The 21,139-nt window shown below is 42.1% G+C and overlaps 1 protein-coding gene across 1 annotated transcript in view; it reads right to left on the bottom strand.

The window, feature by feature from the left end:
- Nucleotides 1-375: 375 nt before the first annotated feature.
- LOC103217611 (aldehyde oxidase 1) overlaps nucleotides 376-21,139 on the bottom strand; it is an 88,056-nt gene continuing 67,292 nt past the window's right edge. The window contains exons 27-35 of the mRNA XM_007965786.3: nucleotides 15,156-15,251; nucleotides 12,857-12,985; nucleotides 12,075-12,149; nucleotides 10,494-10,546; nucleotides 9,187-9,301; nucleotides 5,139-5,204; nucleotides 3,076-3,264; nucleotides 2,129-2,296; nucleotides 376-1,242 (exon numbers count right to left, since the gene is read on the bottom strand). Coding sequence (XP_007963977.3) covers nucleotides 1,192-1,242; nucleotides 2,129-2,296; nucleotides 3,076-3,264; nucleotides 5,139-5,204; nucleotides 9,187-9,301; nucleotides 10,494-10,546; nucleotides 12,075-12,149; nucleotides 12,857-12,985; nucleotides 15,156-15,251 — 942 coding nt within the window. The 3' untranslated portion in view covers nucleotides 376-1,191. The remainder of the gene's footprint in view (nucleotides 1,243-2,128; nucleotides 2,297-3,075; nucleotides 3,265-5,138; nucleotides 5,205-9,186; nucleotides 9,302-10,493; nucleotides 10,547-12,074; nucleotides 12,150-12,856; nucleotides 12,986-15,155; nucleotides 15,252-21,139) is intronic.

The raw sequence follows: 21,139 nt of genomic DNA, 5'->3' as shown, positions 1-21,139 counted from the left end.
AGTTATGTATACATTTTTTTTGTGTGAATATATATTTTAAATTCTCTTGGGTATATACCTAAGATTATGGTAATTCTATGTTTAACTTCTATGTTAACTATGTTTAACTCCTTGAGGAAATGCTGAACTGTTTTCTACAGTATCTACACCATTCTACACTGCCCCCTGCAATGGGTAAGTGTTCCCTTTTTTCCCTATCTTAGCCAATACTTACTGCTGTCCATCATTTTGATTACAACCATCCCAGTGCATATAAAATGGTGGCTCATTGTGGTTTTGATTTGCATTTCCTTAATGACTAATGAATTTGAGCATATTTTTATATGTTTACTAGCCATTTATATATCTTCTTTGGAGAGATGTCTACTCAAATCCTTTGCCCATTAAAAAATTTTATTGATACATAATATTTATGCATGTGATATTTTGTTACATACATGGAATGTTAAATGATCAAGTAAGAGTTGTTAGGGTAAAAACTAAAAATAGAACTACCATACCATCCAGCAATTCTTTTGCTTATTTTTAAATGACTTGCCTTTTATTGAGTTGTAAGAGCTCTTCATATCTCTGGTTATAAGACCTTTATAAAATATATGATTCACAAATATTTTATGCTATTCTGTGAGTTTCCTTTCAATTTCTTGATAGTAACCTTTAAAGCTTTTCGGTTTTCATGAAAACTTTGGTGAAAGTTTGCTCTTTGTCCTTTGGTCCCACTTAAATATAGTGTCTATATTCATTCTGACAACAGGAAGGTGATAGCAGAAAGGGACAAATGAAAAAATGACAACTTCACAGTTCATATTAGTAATGAAATTATTTAGAAAATTGCCTTTCACTATATGGTATAATTTCTGTTGGTGGATACAAGCCAAGTATGAGTCATATGCAAGTCATCGTCTATTCCATTTAGCTGGATGGATCAAAGAGACAGAGTAACGGCAAATATCACCCTAGAGGAAACCAATTAGTGTTTATAACATTGAAAATGATTTATAGATTGCTTAAGCATATCTATCAAATCTAAATGGAATACTTTAAATTAGCTCCATAGAAAAGCAACACTGTGGGATGATTTCTGAACTGTGGAAACTGTGTCTTTCAGATCTAGTGTCTTCCAGCACAGAGATAGGACAGATTGCCATCTGGGAAGAGGCACTCCATTTTCTCCAGAAGTTTGCATTTGATTCAGATGGGTACATTCCAAGGAACATAGGACCCAGGCTCATCTCTCGGAATCTAGAATAAAAACAAATTTGGATGTTCAAACCTGGGAAATGTTTGTGACTTAGGTGAAAAATAGCAGAACATAAAGTAGGTTAAACACCAGCAGAGGGCAACCAGGGCCCTGACAGGTCAGGGAACAGCAGCCTGTGAAGTGCAGAGGAAGCCAGGGGAGGACTGGGGAACTCCTGGGGTTATCATCTCACGCGTGAAGACCACCCAGTGAAAAGTGGGGTGGGTCTCTGTTTCTCCAGAGTAGAAGCAGCAACGTGTGGGGGGCTTGGGGAAAACCATGAAGGATACCACGAAGAGCCAGTGTAAGTGGAGGCTGGGGGGTCTTTCCCCTCAGTCTAAGTCAGAGTGGTAACTGTGAACAGCATGACTTTCTGCCACAATTAAAAACGCTGTCCCTGAAAATATCCAAGGAGGGTACAGATGTCTGCTCGGCATGGGCGCTGTTGCCAGAGGGGAGAGGTTCCTGCTAGCATACTTTCCTGGTGCCCTTTTGGGGTTGGGGTGAAGGCAGACTGTCAGAGGGGCCTATACTCCTGGCCTGGGTGTCCTAGGTTCAGGGCACAGTTTCTGAACTTCTGTTCCTGACCAAGATGTCCTAGGAAGGGAGCAAAACAGGAGAGGAACATAAAACTAATGGGAATGAACCTTCTTTTGTCAAACAGTATAGAGTGGAGCCACGGAGGGCCAGGCTGATGAAAAAATGCAACCCGAGGGGTACAAATTCAAGGACCCCTCTGCACGTCTGCTCAAATGCCCCCAGGTTTCCTGTCACCTTTTCTGGCAAGAAAAGCCACAGCAGTGGGTTCACAAAACCTTACCACAAGAACAGAGGCCAAAAATTCAGAATTTTATGATCACTATTTTTTTTCTACTATGCAGAACATACCATTTTTGTGAACTTGTCTTCACAGGCCATCCTAATCTTCTCCGGGGTCAGTGGACTATTAAGGCTCAAGGGTCCGTGCAGGCCTCTCTCCCGTCGTGCTGCACTCACCGCATCATGGATAGCGAAAAACACGGAACACCCCAGGAACACCCCTGACTCTCCCAGACCCTTGAAGGGAAGCATGCCAGCTAGATTATACCTCTCTCTCACTCTGCATATATGTGCATATTTATAGCATATGTGCATATATAAGAATATTACATACTACATATGTACTTTTTTTTTTTTTTTTTTTTTTTTTTTGAGACAGAATCTGGCTCTGTTGCCCAAGCATGACACTGGAGTGCAGTGACACGATCTCGGCTCACTGCAACCTCTGCCTCCCAGGTTTGAGCCATTCTCCTTCCTCAGTCTCCGAGTAGCTGGGATTATAGACATGCACCACCACACCTGGCTATTTTTTTGTATTTTTAGCAGAGATGGGGTTTCACCAGGTTGGCCAGGCTGGTCTCGAACTCTTGGACTTGGGTGATCTGCCCGCCTCAGTCTCCCAAAGTGCTGGGATTACAGGCATGAGCCACTGCACCCGGCCTATGTACTGTTTTTATTTCAAAAAGTAATTTAATCTTTTGATCCAGTATTCCCATTCTTAGAATTCTAGCCTAAGGAAATGACTTACAAACAGTAGATGATTATTAGGCATGAAGATGATTATTGCAAGGTAAAAAATTAGATAGAACCTGATGGCAATAGTTGATGTTAAGTTCTAAGATTTGGAATACTAAAAATTTTTATCATGATGTTAGATTAGAATTAAAATGTTTAATAAGAATTTTTCTTCTGCAATCCTGGTAAAAATCCCAAACAGTCAAGAGACGAATGTAGCCCTGCTGTCACTCAACAGGTATCATATAAACATGCATATCTACCCGTAGAGCGTCACTTACCTTAGATGAATAAAGAGTATTTGAGTTCTCAGAGGGAGGCAACAAAGAAATGTGAAACTCTGTAGGTGTGTCACAGATGGCAGGGATTTTATATTGGTCTGGACCACGAGTGTGCAGAACGCCCTGGGGAGAATAATTCAGTTCTTCTATTGTGTAAAGTCCCATGCCTTGAATAAATGCACCTTCAATCTGAGGCAAGAACAAAAAAAGAATTTCCATGTATGAGAAAACACAGTCAACAGTAAGTAGCATTTCAACTTCATGTTGTTTGTTTGAATTTTAAAATTGTAGTTTAAGAGCGTTTTCAGGGTGTCTTGGAGCATGTTGCTGAAAGTTTACCTAAAAGCCATTTTAAACATCTTGTGCAGCATTAAGTTAAAAGAAGTTCAAAGTCAGCTGGGCACGGTGGCTCACATCTGTAATCCCAGCACTTTGGGAAGCTGAGGCGGGCAGATCACCTGCGGCAGGGAGTTTGAGACCAGCCTGACTAACGTAGAGAAACCCCGTCTCTACTAAAAACACAAAACAAATTAGCTGGGTGTGGTGGTTCATGCCTATAATTCCAGCTACTTGGGAGGCTGAGGCAGGAGAATTGCTTGAACCTGGGAGGCAGAGGTTGTGGTGAGCCAAGATCACACCACTGTATTCCAGCCCGGGCAACAAAAGCAAAACTTCGTCTCAAATAATAATAATAATAATAATAATAATAATAATAATAATAATTTTTAAAAAAGAAGTTCATAGTCAAAGGACTTGGGTTCTGATCTTGGTCTGGCCTTTGAAATGAGTGCTCAGGAAGAGTCTTCACAGAGCCTGGAGCCTAAGCACCCTCTTTTTTTTTTGCCCATGAGGCAGACAAACCCCCTTGACTGATGTGTCCAGAGACCCCAGAGTGCTAGTGAAAGCTACAGTCCCATTGTCTCATCCCACCTCCTTGCCCACAAGGTGGCTAGCCTCACATCTCTGGACTCTGATTTTAGATCAGTCTTCCAAAAACTCCAGTCCATCCCCACTAAGTGAAGTCTTGTCTCGAAAAGCCCTCCACCCACCCCTGGCAGTCCCCAGCCCTTTTCTGCTCTCCAACTCCCTCCTCATGGCCCACCCCTCCCACACAGGCCTTCCCCATAGTCATCCACCCTGGCCTGATCAGCAGCCATGAACAGGCATGCTAAATTCCCTGTTTCTGTAGGGTGACTTCCTCCACTGTTCTTTCACCCCAAATGTCGTTTCTCATTCTTTCCTTGACAACCTGGTCCACACCCACTTCTTCCCTAAGCCTCCTTTGACTTCTCCACACCATAGATTCTTCCCATTGGCCAATAACACAATGTCATGATGGTGGAGGCGGGGAGTGGAGGGGGAGGGGACACTAGATGGTGCCCTAAATCAGAGGTAATGAGCTGAATTGCCTCCAGGTTGGAGACACGTAAAGCCAGTATGTGAAGATTCCAGGTGGGTCCTGGAGAGTGTGGGTCTCATTGGAGAGTGTGGGACTCTAAAGGTGCAGCCCACCGACTTTTCGCTCGTGGAAATGCAGATGCAGTGTGGGCAAATTTTCTGTTTTCAAGAGAAACTAGACGTTTATGACTTTCCAATCTTTTCAACTATTTCAAATTTAAATTTGAAAATGTCTGTGGGTAGAATCCAGCACTACAGGCTGCCTATCGATAGCTACTGCTCTAATGACTTGAGGCTTGTGATCCCAGCAAACTTCAAACTCCTCGAAGCTGAAGCTCATCGTGTGGCTAAGGCTCAGCACGGGGCATTAACTCTACTTATATCCCAGAAGTTTGGAGCTCATTGGTCACCTCTAGGCTTGGTTTTGCCTCATTCAAGCTCCCTAGTCACAGATTGTATGTTTCTTCAAAAGCTACTGAAAACACTTTATTTCCTTCCCCCTTTTAAACAGTAAGACATTTGAGCTTTGCAGCTGGTCTGAAGAGAGTTGACTAAAGGGGTAGAAAAATAAGATGATGAATAAGCCTGATGGAATGCTCCCCTGCAGACCCCACTGCACTTTTGGCTTTTACAAATAGAAAGTGAGACACACCAGTTACACATACCTGGCCTACGTCAATGGCTGGATTTATACTGCAGCCAACATCCATGACAATGTCTGTTCTGATGTTCTAGTAAGAAAAAAAAAAAAGTTAAAATGTTTATTTTAACGAGGATAACTTAGGGAGAAGAAGCTGAGGAACACTTCCTGCCAGGCTGACTTTGGTATAAAGCCTTTCTTGGAGCCATGTCATTTCAAAAGAAGCAACAAAGATTTTCTTATATGACAAAGTTTATTATGTAAAACTTTCAAAATTCTACAAATACTCTTAGCCAGCTGAAGCACTGTCTTTTTTTCTTGGAAATAATAGGAGAAAAAAATATTTACTTGATTTTGATTCAAGCTGGATGATGCAACAGATTGAGAAATATATGACACAACAAAAGAAAACATCTACGGCCCTCATGATCCTAGTTACAAAGCTTAATGGCTAACATGCAAACCAACAGCCAGATACAACTGGCTGAGGAATGTTTACTGAACCACAGAGTTCAGGGTGCATCCACAAAAAAGTCTTTGAATTGTCATCTGAAAATCTCCAATTTTCATTTTTGGAGCAGAGAAGAGAATAAAGTTGACACTACAACTTGCTCCTGATAACCTACAAATGAGGAGAAGCACAGCAGGCCCAGCCAGAGTGTTAGTAACACCTTTGCTTTCCAGCAAGTCCGTACATTTTTTAAAAAATGTGATGTAATGGTCTCTGCCATGACTAACAGATTGTACTCATAATTACTAATTGAACAAAATAAATGTAAGAGTTTCCTTATTTGATCTAGGACTTTCATCTAGCATTTGAAAACTAGATAATGATTGGAATGTTTGACAATAATAAAACTTCATGAACTCACATCTCTTATTTAAAGCACAGTAAAATGTAAAATCCTCTTTGACATCAGTCAGCAACACTGGTCTTCCAGGAGATAAGTGGCCTCAGCTGGAGGTGAGAGGAGGCGCTCTAAAGTCTTCAGTGTTAGTGAAGTTTCTGCTTTCAAAGCTGTGGGCTTAGGTTGGTGGGGCTGGCTTATGCCTGTAATCCCAGCACTTTGGGAGGTCAAGTGGGGGCAGATCACTTGAGGACAAGGGTTCGAGACCAGCCTGGCCAACATGGTGAAACACTGTCTCTACTAAAAATACAGAAATTAGCCAGGGGTGATGGCACATGCCTGTAGTCCCAGCTACTCAGGAGGCTGAGGCATGAGAATCACTTGAACTCAGGAGGCAGAGGCTGCAGTGAACTGAGATGGTGCCACTGCATTCCAGCCTGGGCAACAGAGCAAGACTCCACCTCAAAACAGAAAAAAACAACCCACAAAGCTGTAGGCTTAGTGCTGTCTGTCGTGTCTTTTGCTAGGGCTGGAGATAGTGGATCTAGGTTGTGGTAGGCTGCCTCAAAGATGGCTCTGGATAATCCTCACCTACTGGTATTCACATCCATATGTGGTCTCATCCTCTACTCTACCAGACCAGCCTGTGTGACCAATAGGCTATGACAGAGGTGACAGTAGTCACTCTGAGTTAGGTTATAAAGCTGGGCTTCTGTCTCAGGTACTCTCTCGCTTGCTTACACTCTCTCTTTTTCTCTTGGGCTGGTCTCTCTGGAGGAAGCCAGTTGTCATGTCCTGAGGACACTCAGGCGGCCTACAGAGAGCTGTCCACATGACAAAGAATGGAGGCCTCTGGCCAACAGCCAGTGAGGAGCTGAGGCCTCCTGTCAACAATGCTATGATAGAGGGAGGTGGAATAGGATTCTCCTGTCCCCACTGAGCCTTGAGATGACTGTTGCGCCCCAGTCACAGCTTGACTGAAGCCTCAGGCAGAATCACCCAGACGAGCCACTCCTGGAGGCCTGCCCCTCAGAAGTGGTGTGAGCTAATGAGCATCCAGTGTTTTCAGCACTAAGTTTGGGGGTAATTTTCTGTAGAAGAACAGATAACTGATATTTAGATGTAAGTTCAAAGTGAGGAAAACTTTTCTGGAATGAGGGCAATTCTATCAACAGGAGAATGGCTGAGAAACAGGCCTTTGGGAAAGGCCCCTGGTAGAATGCCACATTCTAGTCCTTTGCCTAGCAGTGACACCAACCTGAGCTGAGATTTAGCTTTTATGAAGGCATCTGATGAGACTATATGGCACATCCCCTAAGATCATTCAAATAAGTTATAGGAACATGCCTTAAAATTTCATACTAGGCTAATTATTACCTTGTTCTTGGATCTTAACAAGGACAAGGCATATATAGGAATATAAGAAAATCCACATGACTAAGTTTTCACCAACTTTTGCTTTGAGGGAGAAGGAATTTAGAAATTAGTTATATGGGCAGGGCTCAGTGGCTCACACCTATAATCCCAGCACTTTGGGAGGCCAAGGTGGGCGGATCACTTGAAGGCCAGGAGTTTGAGACCAGACCTGGGCAACATGGTGAAACCACGTCTCTACTAAAAATACAAAAAGTAGCTGGGTGTGGTGGCGCAGCCTGTAATCCTAGCTACTTGGGAGGTTGAGGCACGAGAATCATTTATACCCAGGAGGCAGACATTGCAGTAAGCCAAGATCAAGCCACTGCACTCTAGCCTGGGTGAGAGAGTGAAATTCTGTCTCAAAAACAAACAAACAAACAAACAGAAATCAGTCCTATGCAAGAACCTGCTCCCTAGTAGTGTCGGGCTGCTACTCTAACACAAAACCATGCTCAGAGTGACCACTGTTTTGCCCTAGTCCAAGGTTACCCTATAGAGATACCGTCTGAGTTAGAACCAGACAGGTCAGATACTTGAAAAGGCAGGTTCAATAAAGGTGACCATAGTTTCAGAGATTAGGTTGACTATAGTTTTGAAAAATACATGCGGCCAGGCGTGGTGGCTCATGCCTGTAATCCCAGCACTTTGGGAGGCTGAGGCGGGCAGATCATGAGGTCAGGAGATCGAGACCACGGGTGAAACCCCGTCTCTACTAAAAATACAAAAAAAATTAGCCAGGTATGGTGGCAGGCGCCTGTATTCCCAGCTACTTGGGAGGCTGAGGCAGGAGAATGGCATGAACCCAGGAGGCGGAGCTTGCAGTGAGCTGAGATCGCGCCACTGCACTCGAGCCTGGGTGACAGAGCAAGACTCTGTCTCAAAAAAAAAAAAAAAACAAACAAACAAACAGAAAAATACATGCTGGGGACTTACTAAATGAAAACTTAAATCTGATCATAATCCAAGAATGCAGGCATAGAGGATATTTGTAAATATCAAGAACTAGAGCTTGCTTCAAGGTACATTTTGGAAGAGATTATCACTAAACTGGTAGCTTGGTCACATGACAGTTGTTAGGGTATCACAGTCCCATTTAATGGATCAATGATCTTTCATTATTATTGACTGTGACCAGTAAGTGGCTGCTTTTACTCCCAAAGGCTCTGCTACAAGAGGAGAAATTCTATGAGTCTTTAAAGCAAGAGAGGGAGAAAGAGGGAGTGTGTGTGTGTGCGCACGTGCACGTGCATATCTCGTCAGAGCATCCCTTGAAAGCATAAGGATGCTCTGAAACTATCTAAAAAGCAAGACCAAGCCGGCTCTGTGGCACAATGGATAGCACATTGGACTTTTAAAAGGCAAGACCTAGCTGAGAAAAAGACATAAAAAAGTGACCACTACCTGCCCTGGGCTGGCTTGGTGCTTGTTAGCAGATTACAGATGTCTATGAAATCCTTCAAGAACGATATATTTTGGCTTTTCTCATAAGAAGTCAGAATTGCTGGTTGTGCCAACAGTCTACACGAAAGCCCCCTTTAGAGCATGTTTCTTTCTTCAAGTAGTTTCTTTCCTGATTCCATTGAAAAGGGCCGGGGAAATAAAGACAGGCCACCAGTTGTTTTCCATGGCAGCAACCAGACCACCAAGGCAATTGTGGGGATTCTATTTTTTTTCTGGTAATCCAGGGGAATCACCCTTAGGCCAAATGCACGGTGCTGCCACTCACTCAGCTCTCCTCAGATAGATGGCATCTGTGGAATTTAGGTGCATCCTAAGTGCAACTTGAAGACCTTTCCAACTGGTACTGACCTTATGATCCCCTGTCAGGCAGTCTATTTCAACCTCGGAACAGGCAGCTCCATAAACGAAGTATTCGAAGGGATGGCCTTCGCCTTTCTCCCAGTTTATGTCTGACTCATAACCTCTGGAGGAAACAGAATTCTTGAGTGTTGTTAAGTGATCAAGTCCCCTAATTGCAGACCATGATGACTGAACAGACTCATGAGGAGTTATGCAAACCACAGGAATATACCTGTACAATGATATGCCAGCACCAAATGTATGTGTGATAAATGTGTTGAATAAATAAATATTTAGCTTTTTTTCTTTTAAAACTTGCTTTGTCTGATAAAAATATCTAACTACTCCTGACTGGTGCCTCCTTACTCCTGGAGGTTAGCTTCTTACTTCATGAATGGCCATCTTACTGCTTTTGGCTAATATTGGATCATCTGATTTGGGGAACTCAACCTTCATTTTACACCAAACGCTATTTCAAAGGTGCATGCTTCCTGTTTTGTTTATCTTTCTGGCTCCAGAATTTGCCCCTCTGTGTGAAGGATCAGGTCCTATGGTTCCCATGCTTTGTTTCTACTCCGGTCTCCCACCAGCAAGCTCCATGGCCTGTTCTGTTCCTAACTAATCTTTAAGAACATCAAACAAATATTAATGGTAAAATAGAAGCATGGGTCAGCAGCTTCCAGAACTCTCTACCCTCTCTCCTCTGCTGCCCTGCAACCTGGAGATGGCCATTAAAAATGCTTCCAATGCCTGTTCCTGACAGGGAGTCAGTGCCCAGGACTCCCACACCAACGGCAAAGTGATCAAACCAGGTAAGGCTCTACCTCACTCTGCTGTCAGACAGCTTTCACTCTCCATTAAAATAATTTAAAAAACTGTTTTCCAGATTCAGTGAGTTCCTGTTGTTTCACATCTTAATGTAACATGGTTATGGTCCAATTTCTTTTTTGCCAATCCTGAAGGTGTAAAATGGTACCCCTCTTATGGGTTTAATTTGCATTTCCCCACCTTTGTTTCTTAAGAGGTAGATTGTGTTTTCAACAAAAAGTCAACCACTGCTGAGTATTCCAAGTGCTAACCCCAGAGAGCCTTAAAATACCACCCACTATGATTAGAACCATCAGTTCAGCTGGATTTTGTGTGCCTATTTTCCCTAACAGGAGTCTTTCTGGATACCAGCAATTAAACGTTCTTTATAACCATGGGTAAATAGAAGGTACAAAGTCAACGTTTGCCAAAATTGCAAGGGAACCGAAACTCTTCCTCAAGATACCACTGTCATTCTCCATAGCATAGCGATTGGAGGGAGTATTTACCTGAAGTATCCAACAGCTGAAAGGCTAATGCTTTCATCAAAAGCAGTCTGTGCCTGTGAAGGAAGAGCATAGCATGCTGCAACAAGGATGCCCAAAGAAAGAATCACTCAATACTTCAATTTTAATTTTACCCTGTCTGCTAAATAAAACTATCAGCAATAGTAACTAGGAAGGACCCAGATTAATCCATTCCTTTTGGCATTCTCCATTTCTACAGGCGTTTGTGGTTCACAGCTTGTAGCTGTTTGTTCAGCACCTATGATTGTAATAAATGCCTGCTGTGGTATGCTACAGGCTGGACTAAAGTCATCAACATATGTTCCACTTAGGAAGAAATTCACTCGGTTATCTGTAGTAGATTTCCAATTCACATGGGACATTTTAGAAAACAATGGTTGGTTGGCTGCTTAATGTTAATATCAGGTTCCTGCCAGTCTATAGAGTAAGGGTTCATTTTATAATCCATATTTATGGGAACTATCAATCCTTTCTGGGCACATTTGTTTCAGGTGAGGAGAATAATTTTGCTAAATTGTACCATTTACACCAAAAGGTCTCCTGACTCTGCAGTGCAGAGTTGACTACTATGCAGAAAAATCAGGGTTAGGTCCAAGTCCCTAAGTCTAAGAAGAGAGGTCAGAAGCGCATCAATCATTAGAGAAGAAAGTGGGCTGAATGGCTGCATTTCATGGTGGTGGAGAACTACTCCCCACGCTGCACCTCTCTCCAGCTTTCTCCAGTCATACTGACTCCCTTTCTGGGCTCAGGTAGCATGGGGCAGAGGACAGAAACAAATATACCCAGGAAGTATAGACAGATCCCATAAATATGAGTTATAAAATGAGTCCTTACTCCACGGAATAGCAGAAACCATTTCTAAGTGGGATCCTCAAATGTTATTTCCCCCCGACCTGTATTCATAAGGCTGCGAAAACTGACATTCTAGAATAGCCAGCGTGACACACGCTCCCAGTTTTTATGGATATTTGTTCCACAACGTCTGGTAGTTGATAACCCATTACTTCGAAAAGTTTGTTAGCTGACTTTAGAATGTGTCTTCTTTTCCAACTAGATTGTAAGCAGATCAAAGGAAGCAGTTGAATATTTCCGTTCCATTGAGTACCTATTACTGGATGAACATACACCCACTGGCTTGGTTTCCTATTTCTAAATGAGTGCTTGTATGATTTTTACTTTTACAGAATGGTTCTACTATTGTTTTTCTCTTTTAGGAACAGTAGAATCCAAAGAAGGAGAAAAAACAGATGTACAGTTATTATCCAGACAATCCCTAGGTTCCATGGGATGAAACATTAATTAATTCTGGATTAAAATAGGAGTTCTGGCAGAAGAACTATCTTTTTCTCTAACAGAAAATTTTCCCAGATGCAAGAGTTCCTCCACCACATTGCGATAGGATTTCCACATGCTAAGAGCCAAAGGGCCTTTTATTTATCATTAGGCAATGGTGGTACCTTTGCAAATGCCCTTTCTACAGATTTCAATTAATGCATATTGCTCTTGCTCTCCTCCCACTCCTTTTTCTTCTAAAATAAAATACAGAGAACCATTGATTCTCACCCAGTCTTTCCAAGTTCCTTTAGGATTCTTGCTGATGATGGGTTCGAGGCGTTTTAGAAGAGTTTGACAGGCATCCTAGAGATTATTTTTAAATTAAAATTATGATCCTAATTTCATGCAAACACCAAATTCAAAACAACATAATATGTACCATTCTATAGGCTTATCTAAGAGGGAACATGGAAAAATAAGACACCAACCCTGTATGAAGGTGATATGAAAGGTTTCATACAAGTGTGTGCGTGTGTGTGTGTGTGTGTGTGTGTGTGTGTGTGTGTGTGTGTGTGAATGAACTGGCCTTGTAAGCCATGCTAAAAAGTCAGGACTTAATTTAAAAAAAAATCTCTTGGAAAACCATGAACCATTGCTTTCAGACATGGCATGGCCACATTTATTTTGTGAGAAAATTCACTCCTGCAGCAGAAAGCAAGAGCAAAAGGCGATGAAGTTGTGGTGGAGAGACCGAAGTCCTGCATCGGCCCTGGGGAGAGGTGGGAGTCTGTCTCAACGTGATACTAACATAATATGGAAACAGAAAGACAAAGACATTTTTGAGTAGACTTGAAAGGACTTGCTGATTAGAAAAATGTCAGGAGTGAGGGAGAAAAAGAGGTGGCATTCCCAGCACAGGAGAACCAGTGGGTGCTGTACCACGGACTGAGGCCAAGATGGGGGAAGGAGATAGGAGTTGGATTAACTCTCAGCATCTTTGGAGCTCCACCCACCCACGTATTTGGCCCTGAGGGAGTTAATGATTTGGACGCCACTGCAGTGACTGTTACCTTTACTGCCAACCCGTTGAGATCTGCCACCACAGAACCTCCAGAGACATTTGCATTAGGGACGGTTTCTGTGCTTGTTCCACGCAGGTGGACATTCGAAACTGGCATTCCTAATTCACGGCTGACCACCTGGATTTTAAGAGAGTTTCTTTTAAAACACTGATTAGTCACAGACCTGTGCACATGCCCACATGGTAACACATGTGTGATGCCCTCATACTCATGACAGGGACAAGGGAGCAGAATCACAAATTCCTCCAGCCACAAAAAGTTTCTCATTTCTAAAAATCCTATAGCTAGTCTGGACCCCAAATTCTGAACACACTTTCCTTTTCTTTGACTTTCTGGTGATAGTGTCAGAAAGAGGAGGTGAGGCCCCAAGCCAAGGCAGGAAGAAATGCTTCATTCTTGTTTCTATAATCATGCTATTGACACCTTTGAGGCTTCTCCTATGACCACACTCTGCAAAATTCTAGCAGAACCTTATCAATGATAGGAGATGTCTATCTCTAATCCACATTTCTGTAGTTGCCCCAGGAAAAGAGTGCTGCTTATGAGAAAGGACAATGACCTTGGAAAAGCAACAGCATGAACATGTGGGTCACAGGAGATGGCTCCAGTGCCACGTGCCAACACAAGGACTTAACTGGCTGCTTTATTCTTTATTCTTAGCGCTAGAGAGCAAAATCATATTGCTAACTTTAGTGGATCCCAAACTCGACTCTCTCCTGCTAGCAGCGTGGCTTGAAAGTGCTTGCCCACAGCTTCTACAAGGACTCAGGCACACGGAACCCTTTCATGAGGTCTGGCTCTCAGATCCTCCACACACAGTGCATAGGCTTAGAATATCAAAGTCTCTGGTGATCCAATACGGAAAACACCCTCCACTGGGGAAAGTCAATTTTCAAGTGACTGAGAGAAAATGTGTATTCAACATCTTTATACTTAGAAAAATGTAAATGAAAGCAATAATGAGATACTTTCATTCACTTATCAAATTATCTATAAATTTTCAATAATCCATAACATTCACTGTTGGTTAGGGGTATCATGAGAGGGATACTTTCTGGAAAACAATTTGATAATATGTGTCAAACAATTTAAAATAGTCACACCTGTGACCCAGTAATTCTACTCCCAGAAATCTATTTTAAGAAACAATCAATGATTTGATCACAGGTTAATGTACAAAAATCTTCACTGAAGTATTCAAACAACTGGGGATGGTTAAATGAACCATATATATATCCACATACAGCCATGAACATTCATGATTGTAAAGACAGCTTAATGACAGGAAAAAGGGTTCACACTATATAAAGTGGGTGGAAAAACAGAATACAAAATTATACAAACGCATGTTGGTGACTTTTTGCGAAAGAAAAAAGACAAGATGTAAAGACCCCCAAATAATGAGTATTCTGTGTGGTGAAACTGTGTAGGGTCTTTGTTTTTAAAAATTTTCTGCTGCTTCCAAATGTTTTATAATCTATAATATTACTATTATGATTAACAAAAGAGAAATGGTAGCTTAAAATTAACCTAAAATAAGACAGCCAAAAGCAAACAGATAAAGTTTGGCTGTAAATATCAAAGGTGATTTATATTAGCGATTGTTTGGAGTCTGTAATACAAAAAGGGAAGGAAATAATCCAAATTCATCAGAATTGACACATTATCTTATTGCCCAAGAAAAATTCAAAAAGGACAATTCAACTGTCACTATATCCAAAGGAAAGCAGCAAATAAGTATATAACTTTCTTTAGCAATAAAACAACTCGAGACTCTTCTGCCACATTCTTTTAGGGGTTTGGTTGCAAAATTGGTTTACCTAGTTTCTGCTAATTGTTTAACAGCGTAAACTGTCAAAGCTCAAATCTCCTATCCTTTATTTTTTATTTTTCTTTGTTTTTACTTTTTGAGACAGGGTCTTGCTGTGCCACCCAGGCTGGAGTACAGTGGTGCAGTTGGCTCACTGCAGCTTCGACCTCCCAGGCTCAAGCAATCCTCCCACCTCAGCCTCCCAAGTAGGTGGGAAAACAGGCTCATGCCACCATGACCTGCTAATTTAATTTTTTTTTTTTTTTGGTAGAGATGGAATCTCCCTTTGTTTCCTGGGCTGGTCTCGAACTCCTTCACTTAAGCAATCCTCTTGCCCCAGTCTCCTGAAATGCTCGAGCCACCCCACCCAGCTTCGTATCCTGTATTTTGTAACAGAAAATATTCATTCATAGTTTTTCTCTCATGAGCAGATCTATAAGCATACACCCAACTCAATCTAGTTATTTGCATTCTTACCTGAATCATTTTAGTGTGGACCCCCTGCCCCATTTCAATTCCACCGTGAGTGACCAGCACAGAGCCGTCAAGATAAATGTGAACCAAGGCAGCAGCCTGAGCAGAAAAGACAAAAAGTATTTCTAAGATTTTTTTGATATTTTCACATATCAAGTCAATTAAAACATTTTCCTTGGAAATATTTCCCTCCAAGAATCCCCCACCCCCCAGGGTGGAGCAACATTTTAGGTTTCTTTTTGGGATGGGGGAAATGGGGGCAGGGACTCTGTTTTAAAATGCAAAGTAATGTATAGACAGGTAGAGGGAGAGGGTGAATAATTGTGTGCACGCATATTATCATAGTTGTAGTAGGCATGTCACAGAAAAATGAAAACGGAAATTCATTTTGTTATAATCCCATAAAAGATGAGATAGACATTAAAATTTTTTTGCTGCAAAATGACTAAGCTCACCCTAAATCATCCTGGCACTGAACTACAGAGCTTTGAAGTTAGACAAGAACTTGGAAGTAATCTTATCTAACTGTATAGCTCCACACAAGGATCCAGAAGGAACAAGACTGCTAACAGCATTAAAGGCTCTTATAATCAGAAACATCCAGTCTCTAAGCTAAACATGTTTTATAATTAACAAGAATGTGCCTTCTTGCAGATCTGCCTGTGCTAAACTAGAATATGGGGATATCCCAGAAAATCACAGCAGAAAACAAGGATGGCTTCTTCCCTTTGGGTCTCCAATGTAAGAGCAACATCAGCAGCATATGGTCCTAGGGCAGGTGTCTCTCAGTGGTTCCACTGTGGTCCAGGAAAGCCTGCAAGGCAACTTTTACAGCTCTTCAGCAGGGATGTGCTGACCATATGGGTGTGGTCTGGGTCAGCTAGGTTTCTTAACATCTAAGTTTCTAAGCAGAGTGACATAATAATCTAGGATTTGTAATGTCAAGGTCTTCAGAAAATTCTGGTAACAAGCCAATGTCAACTTAATAAACCAAAAATTTTCCTAAGCCTTAATTGCTCACTTAGATTATTTGTAAGCAACCCTGGTCATAAGTGAAAGTTGATGGAGCTGCATGTTAATCAACAGATAAACCCAAGAAAAAGACAGCATTTCCAGATCAATTCTCTGCTCATCAGAAGGGCCTTCCAAGCTGCCTGGGAACTGTGGACCACACTTGGAGAACCGTCTCTTTATTTGTATCCAAAGGTTCACATTACCCCTGTGAATGACAACCAGAAAGCTCTATTATTCCAAATAAGGCCAGTTTGATGGTGAAAATGCACTCCATTTATTTGGTCAGCAGTATTGGGCAAATGGGGACATCAGGATACTCTTTCTCTGAGGACAAAGGCACATATATCCACAGTCCAAAGGAGAACCTTAGACTCTTGAAGGCATATCAGCCATGAAAATGACACCCAAGGACCTTGGGAAGATGCAGCAGAGTGGTTTTTTTTTTACAGTTTATTAACTCATGACTCCTGGAAACACCATCTTTTGCTCCTGGACATTCATCCTCAAAATAATAAAGATAAGGAATCGTTTTCCTCTACAGAAAGCCCAGGACTGGCTGCCTGGGGGCCATGCATCAGATGTCAGGTGATGCCAGCTGCAACAAGAGCTCCTGGGCCCCATTCCATGGCACTTCGTTGTGCTTTGCCAGAATATGAGCCCCCTGAAAGGAAGGATCACGTCCTAAGGAATCTCTCGGAATGCAACATAGCAACACACATGCGGTAGGTGGTCAGTAAATGTTTGGTAAGTAAATTTGCAGTAGCATAGCCATACAATCTGTTTCTTAATCTTGTAAACTCCATATTTGGCCTCCTTGGCTCTGCAAAGTGTGCATGTAATTCGTAGTTGGACTTGGCCCACGTGATCGAACAATTATAGTGGATTGTACTTTTCCTACATTGTGTGACCCTGCTGGTGATAGCATTCAACCTGTATGTCCAAGACAGCATGTCTATCAGAGATCACTCAGTAATTTGTTCCATGTGGTGCTACAATCTCCTTGGGCCATTTAAAATGTCAGATTTGGTTTAGTTAAATGGCACCACTGTACAGCTCATTGTTAGTGCCACAAAATATAATTCTGCAAAACTTCATCTATAAAATAGGCACAACTGGAGAGCTGGAGCAGATGGTTCTCCAATATAAGTAGAGGACCTAGTCAGGGAAATTTAAACCTTCAAACAACTACTACTGGTATCGATGAGAAGTTAGCTTCAAACCCACAGATTCCCCAAATGTTTCAGCCATTCAGACATTTGAGTTCCTACTCTGTGCCAAGTGCCATAGTAAGGCATTGGACACAGAGGTTGGTTAGGTCCTGTCTGTGCCATTCAGTGTTCACAGTGCAGGAAGTAAGTACACTGATATTGCAGGTTCAGCTCCAAACCATAGCAATACAGCAAATCACACAATTTTCATTGTTTCCCAGTGCATATAAGTGATGTTTATGCTACACTGTACTCTATTAAGTGTACAATAGCATTATGTCTAAAAAGATTGTACATACTTTAGTTTTAAAATGCTTTGTTAAAAAATGCTAACAGGCCGGGTGCGGTGGCTCACGCCTGTAATCCCAGCACTTTGGGAGGCCGAGGCAGGCAGATCACGAAGTCAGGAGATCGAGACCATCCTGGCTAACATGGTGAAACCCTGTCTGTACTAAAAATACAAAAAATTAGCTGGGCATGGTGGCAGGTGCCTGTAGTCCCAGCTACTTGGGAGGCTGAGGCCGGAGAATGGCATGAACCCAGGAGGCAGAGCTTGCAGTGAGCCGAGATCGCGTCACTGCACGCCAGCCTGGGCGACACAGTGAGACTCCATTTCAAAAATAAATAAATAAATAAATAAATAAATAAATAAATAAATAAATAAATAAAATAAAATAAAATAAAATAAAATAAAATGCTAACAATCATCTGAGCCTTCAGAGAGTCAGAATCCTTTTGCTGGTGGAGAGTCTTGTCTCAGTGTTGATGGCTGCTGACTAACCAGGGTGGTGGTTGCTAAAGATTGAGGTAGTTGTAACAATTTCTCTTCTTTTCCTTTCTCTTTTCTTTTCTTTTCTTTTTTGGAGATAGGGTCTCACTCTGTCACCCAGACTGGAGTGCAGTGCCTTCCTTACTAAGCTTAATCATTTCTAGCTTTTGATTTCAAGTGAGACTTGTGACTCTTTTTTTCACTTGAATACTTAGAGGCCATTGCAGGCCTAATTTCAATATCATTGTGTCTCAGGAAATAGGGAGGCCTGAGGAGAGGGAGAGAAATGGGGGAAGGGCCAGTTGGTGGAGCAGTCAGAACACACAAAACATTTATTAAGTTCATTGTCTTATGTGGATGTGGTTCATGGTGCTCCAAAACAATTACAATAGTAAAATCAAAGATAACTGATCACAGATCACCATAATTATGAAAAAGGTTGAAAAACTGTGAGAATTACCAAAACGTGACAGAGAGACAAACAGTGATCACATACTGTTGGAAAAATGGCACCAATGGTTGCCACAAACTTTCAATTTGTAAAAAATGCAGCATCTAGGAAGTGCAATAAAGCAGAGTGCAATAAAACAAGGTATGCCTGTATAACACAGGTGGGGCACGTTTGACCCCCTCTGTTGCTGGGCAGGGACTGCCTCTCTGCTCAGGGATGCACTGTGGGACGATGAAGACGGTGCTGAAGTTGAATCCCTGTTGTGCTATTTACTGGCTGGATGTCCTCGGGCAAGAGAGAGAATCCCTATGGGCTTCAGTTTCCGCTTCTATGAAATAGAGATTCATAGCTACCTGATAGAGATGAGACAGGGAATAATCAAGTGGAGATTACAAATTCCCCAGCCCAGATCCTTCCATGGAGAAAGCACTCAAATATCATGTCTAGTTTCCTCTATTTAGTTTCAGAATGGAGTCTTTTAGCATGTGCCTTCCAAGGAGTTTGGTCTCAAATTCCTTGATTCAGCCCTAAGTAAATATTTTCAGCACAGAAGCTGGTCAGTTTCCCAGTTGGCCTTCAAGGATGAAGTTGTACTGTTGGCTGTTGTTGCCTAGTTTGTCCTCAGCTGAGTTGAATCCCACTTCAGTTCCTATCAAAAGGTGTTTTGGGGAGACCACGTGGTACAACTAGAAAGCCCAGCTTTCAGAGCCACTCAGACCTGAGTTCTAGCCCCAGCCCTACCTCTACCAGCTGCAGGACCTTGAGTCAGTTATTTAAACCCTCTAAGCCAAGATTTTTTTTTAATCCCTAAAATGAGGATACACATCTTCTAGGTTGTCCCAAGGTTAAATGAAATACCTAAAAGTACTTACAACATCATAGTACTCAATAATTATCACTATGATTTTTTCTTTTTCTTTCTTGGAGAGATAGGGTCTCACTATGCTCAGGCTGGTTTCAAACTTCTGGCCTCGAGCAGTCCTCCCGTCTTGGCCTCCCAAAGTGTTGGGATTACAAGCGTGAGCCACTGCATCTGGCCATATTTTTTAAATCTACTTTTTGAGAAAATTCTGATGAGGAAAATGGGTGAGACCTGGTCTATGGTGGAGGCCAGATGTAAAGTAATGGCAGCCATCAAATAGAGATAGTGTGCCATGTTTACCCATGGCCAAACATGAGAGGATTTCCAGAGGCTCTGTGAACAATGGGGGCTGTTTTCCCTGATGATCCTGACAGGTCTGCTCAAGGACAAATGGCCCCGACTGACCTCATTGGTAGCTGCCAGCTCATCAGTTTACCCAAAAATTCTATACCAAGACTCGATGCTTATAAACCCTTTTCTCAATGGTAGTTTTTTCTCTCTTCTTTTGTAATAACCTCATTTTTGCTTTTATTTCTCAACCACAGTATCTTGACTGTCTCCCACATCTGAGTAAATTGCATGCAGACGACTACATGACTCTGTGTTATTTTTGCCATCACAAACAGGCAAGGAATGAGAAGGCTTAATAAGATCATCATTTGTTGTAATACTTCTCTGACCTACCACCTGCCTATGATCAAAGCTGCATGCAAATGTTCTAAGGCTCACACCAAAGCTCAACTAGGACAGTTAGGTGAATGGATGGATATGGGATGGGGAAAGGACCTTCCTACCCACTTTTCCTGGCCTCTTCTGATCCCTTAACACACAACATCCACACTAACGCCCCTCTCAAAGCTCCCATCCCCTGCCATTTATTCCTATTTTGTGATCACTCAACACAGCTGCATGCCTTCTTTGTGGCTCCAACCAAGGAGTGAATTCTGCAAAGAGGAGTGACAATTGTGAGGGTCCTGTCAGTTTACCTATATATACATGGATGTGTGTATGTAAGAAAATAGATAATAGGGGTTCCCCACTGCCATACAATGAGCTAGAATGTTGCAGTCCTTCACCAGCCGTTAGGGGTAAGTTTTATTCATTCTTGAGAAAGAATGAAGTCAAGAATGAAGAGATAGAAACAGCAAGTGGGATTCAGCAACCAAGCAAGGGGATTTCTTTAATCAATGAAAGAAATTAAACTGCAAGAGCAGATTCCCAGTCCTCCCTTTCACAGTTTTAAAAGCTACAAGGTGAATAAACTTCAAAAATTCTATTTAAAAAGTGATTTATTTTTCCGAATTTAATTTATTCCAACCCACCCAGAAGGAGTGGAGCACCCAAAACCTTGCAGCTCCTCATTCCTATTTCATGGTCCAGCGACACAGAATTGTGGACACTGGAAGAGGGGTCTTGGAGGTCATCAGTCCCACCCTCCTGCTTTCCACATGAGCAGTCTGAGCCCAGAACAAATGGACTCAGCTGTCATTTGCCAACTCCTGTTGCCAGGGCCAGGAGTAAACCTCAGTCTCCCAATTTTCAGCAAGAATGTTTTTCACCAACCATGGGCATGTGAGCAGAGGAGTTCTGGTCTCCCCTGAAGTAAAGCTAGCTTAATTTGACTTTGGTGGCTTTTGTGAAATTTAACAACTGGGCATTGCAACCATATGGCTAATACGACTA

This window comes from Chlorocebus sabaeus, chromosome 10 (assembly GCF_047675955.1).
Source record: "Chlorocebus sabaeus isolate Y175 chromosome 10, mChlSab1.0.hap1, whole genome shotgun sequence".
Taxonomy (NCBI): Eukaryota; Metazoa; Chordata; class Mammalia; order Primates; family Cercopithecidae; genus Chlorocebus; species Chlorocebus sabaeus.
The sequence above is the reverse complement of the archived record's forward strand: the minus strand, read 5'-3'. Positions and strand labels throughout refer to the sequence as shown.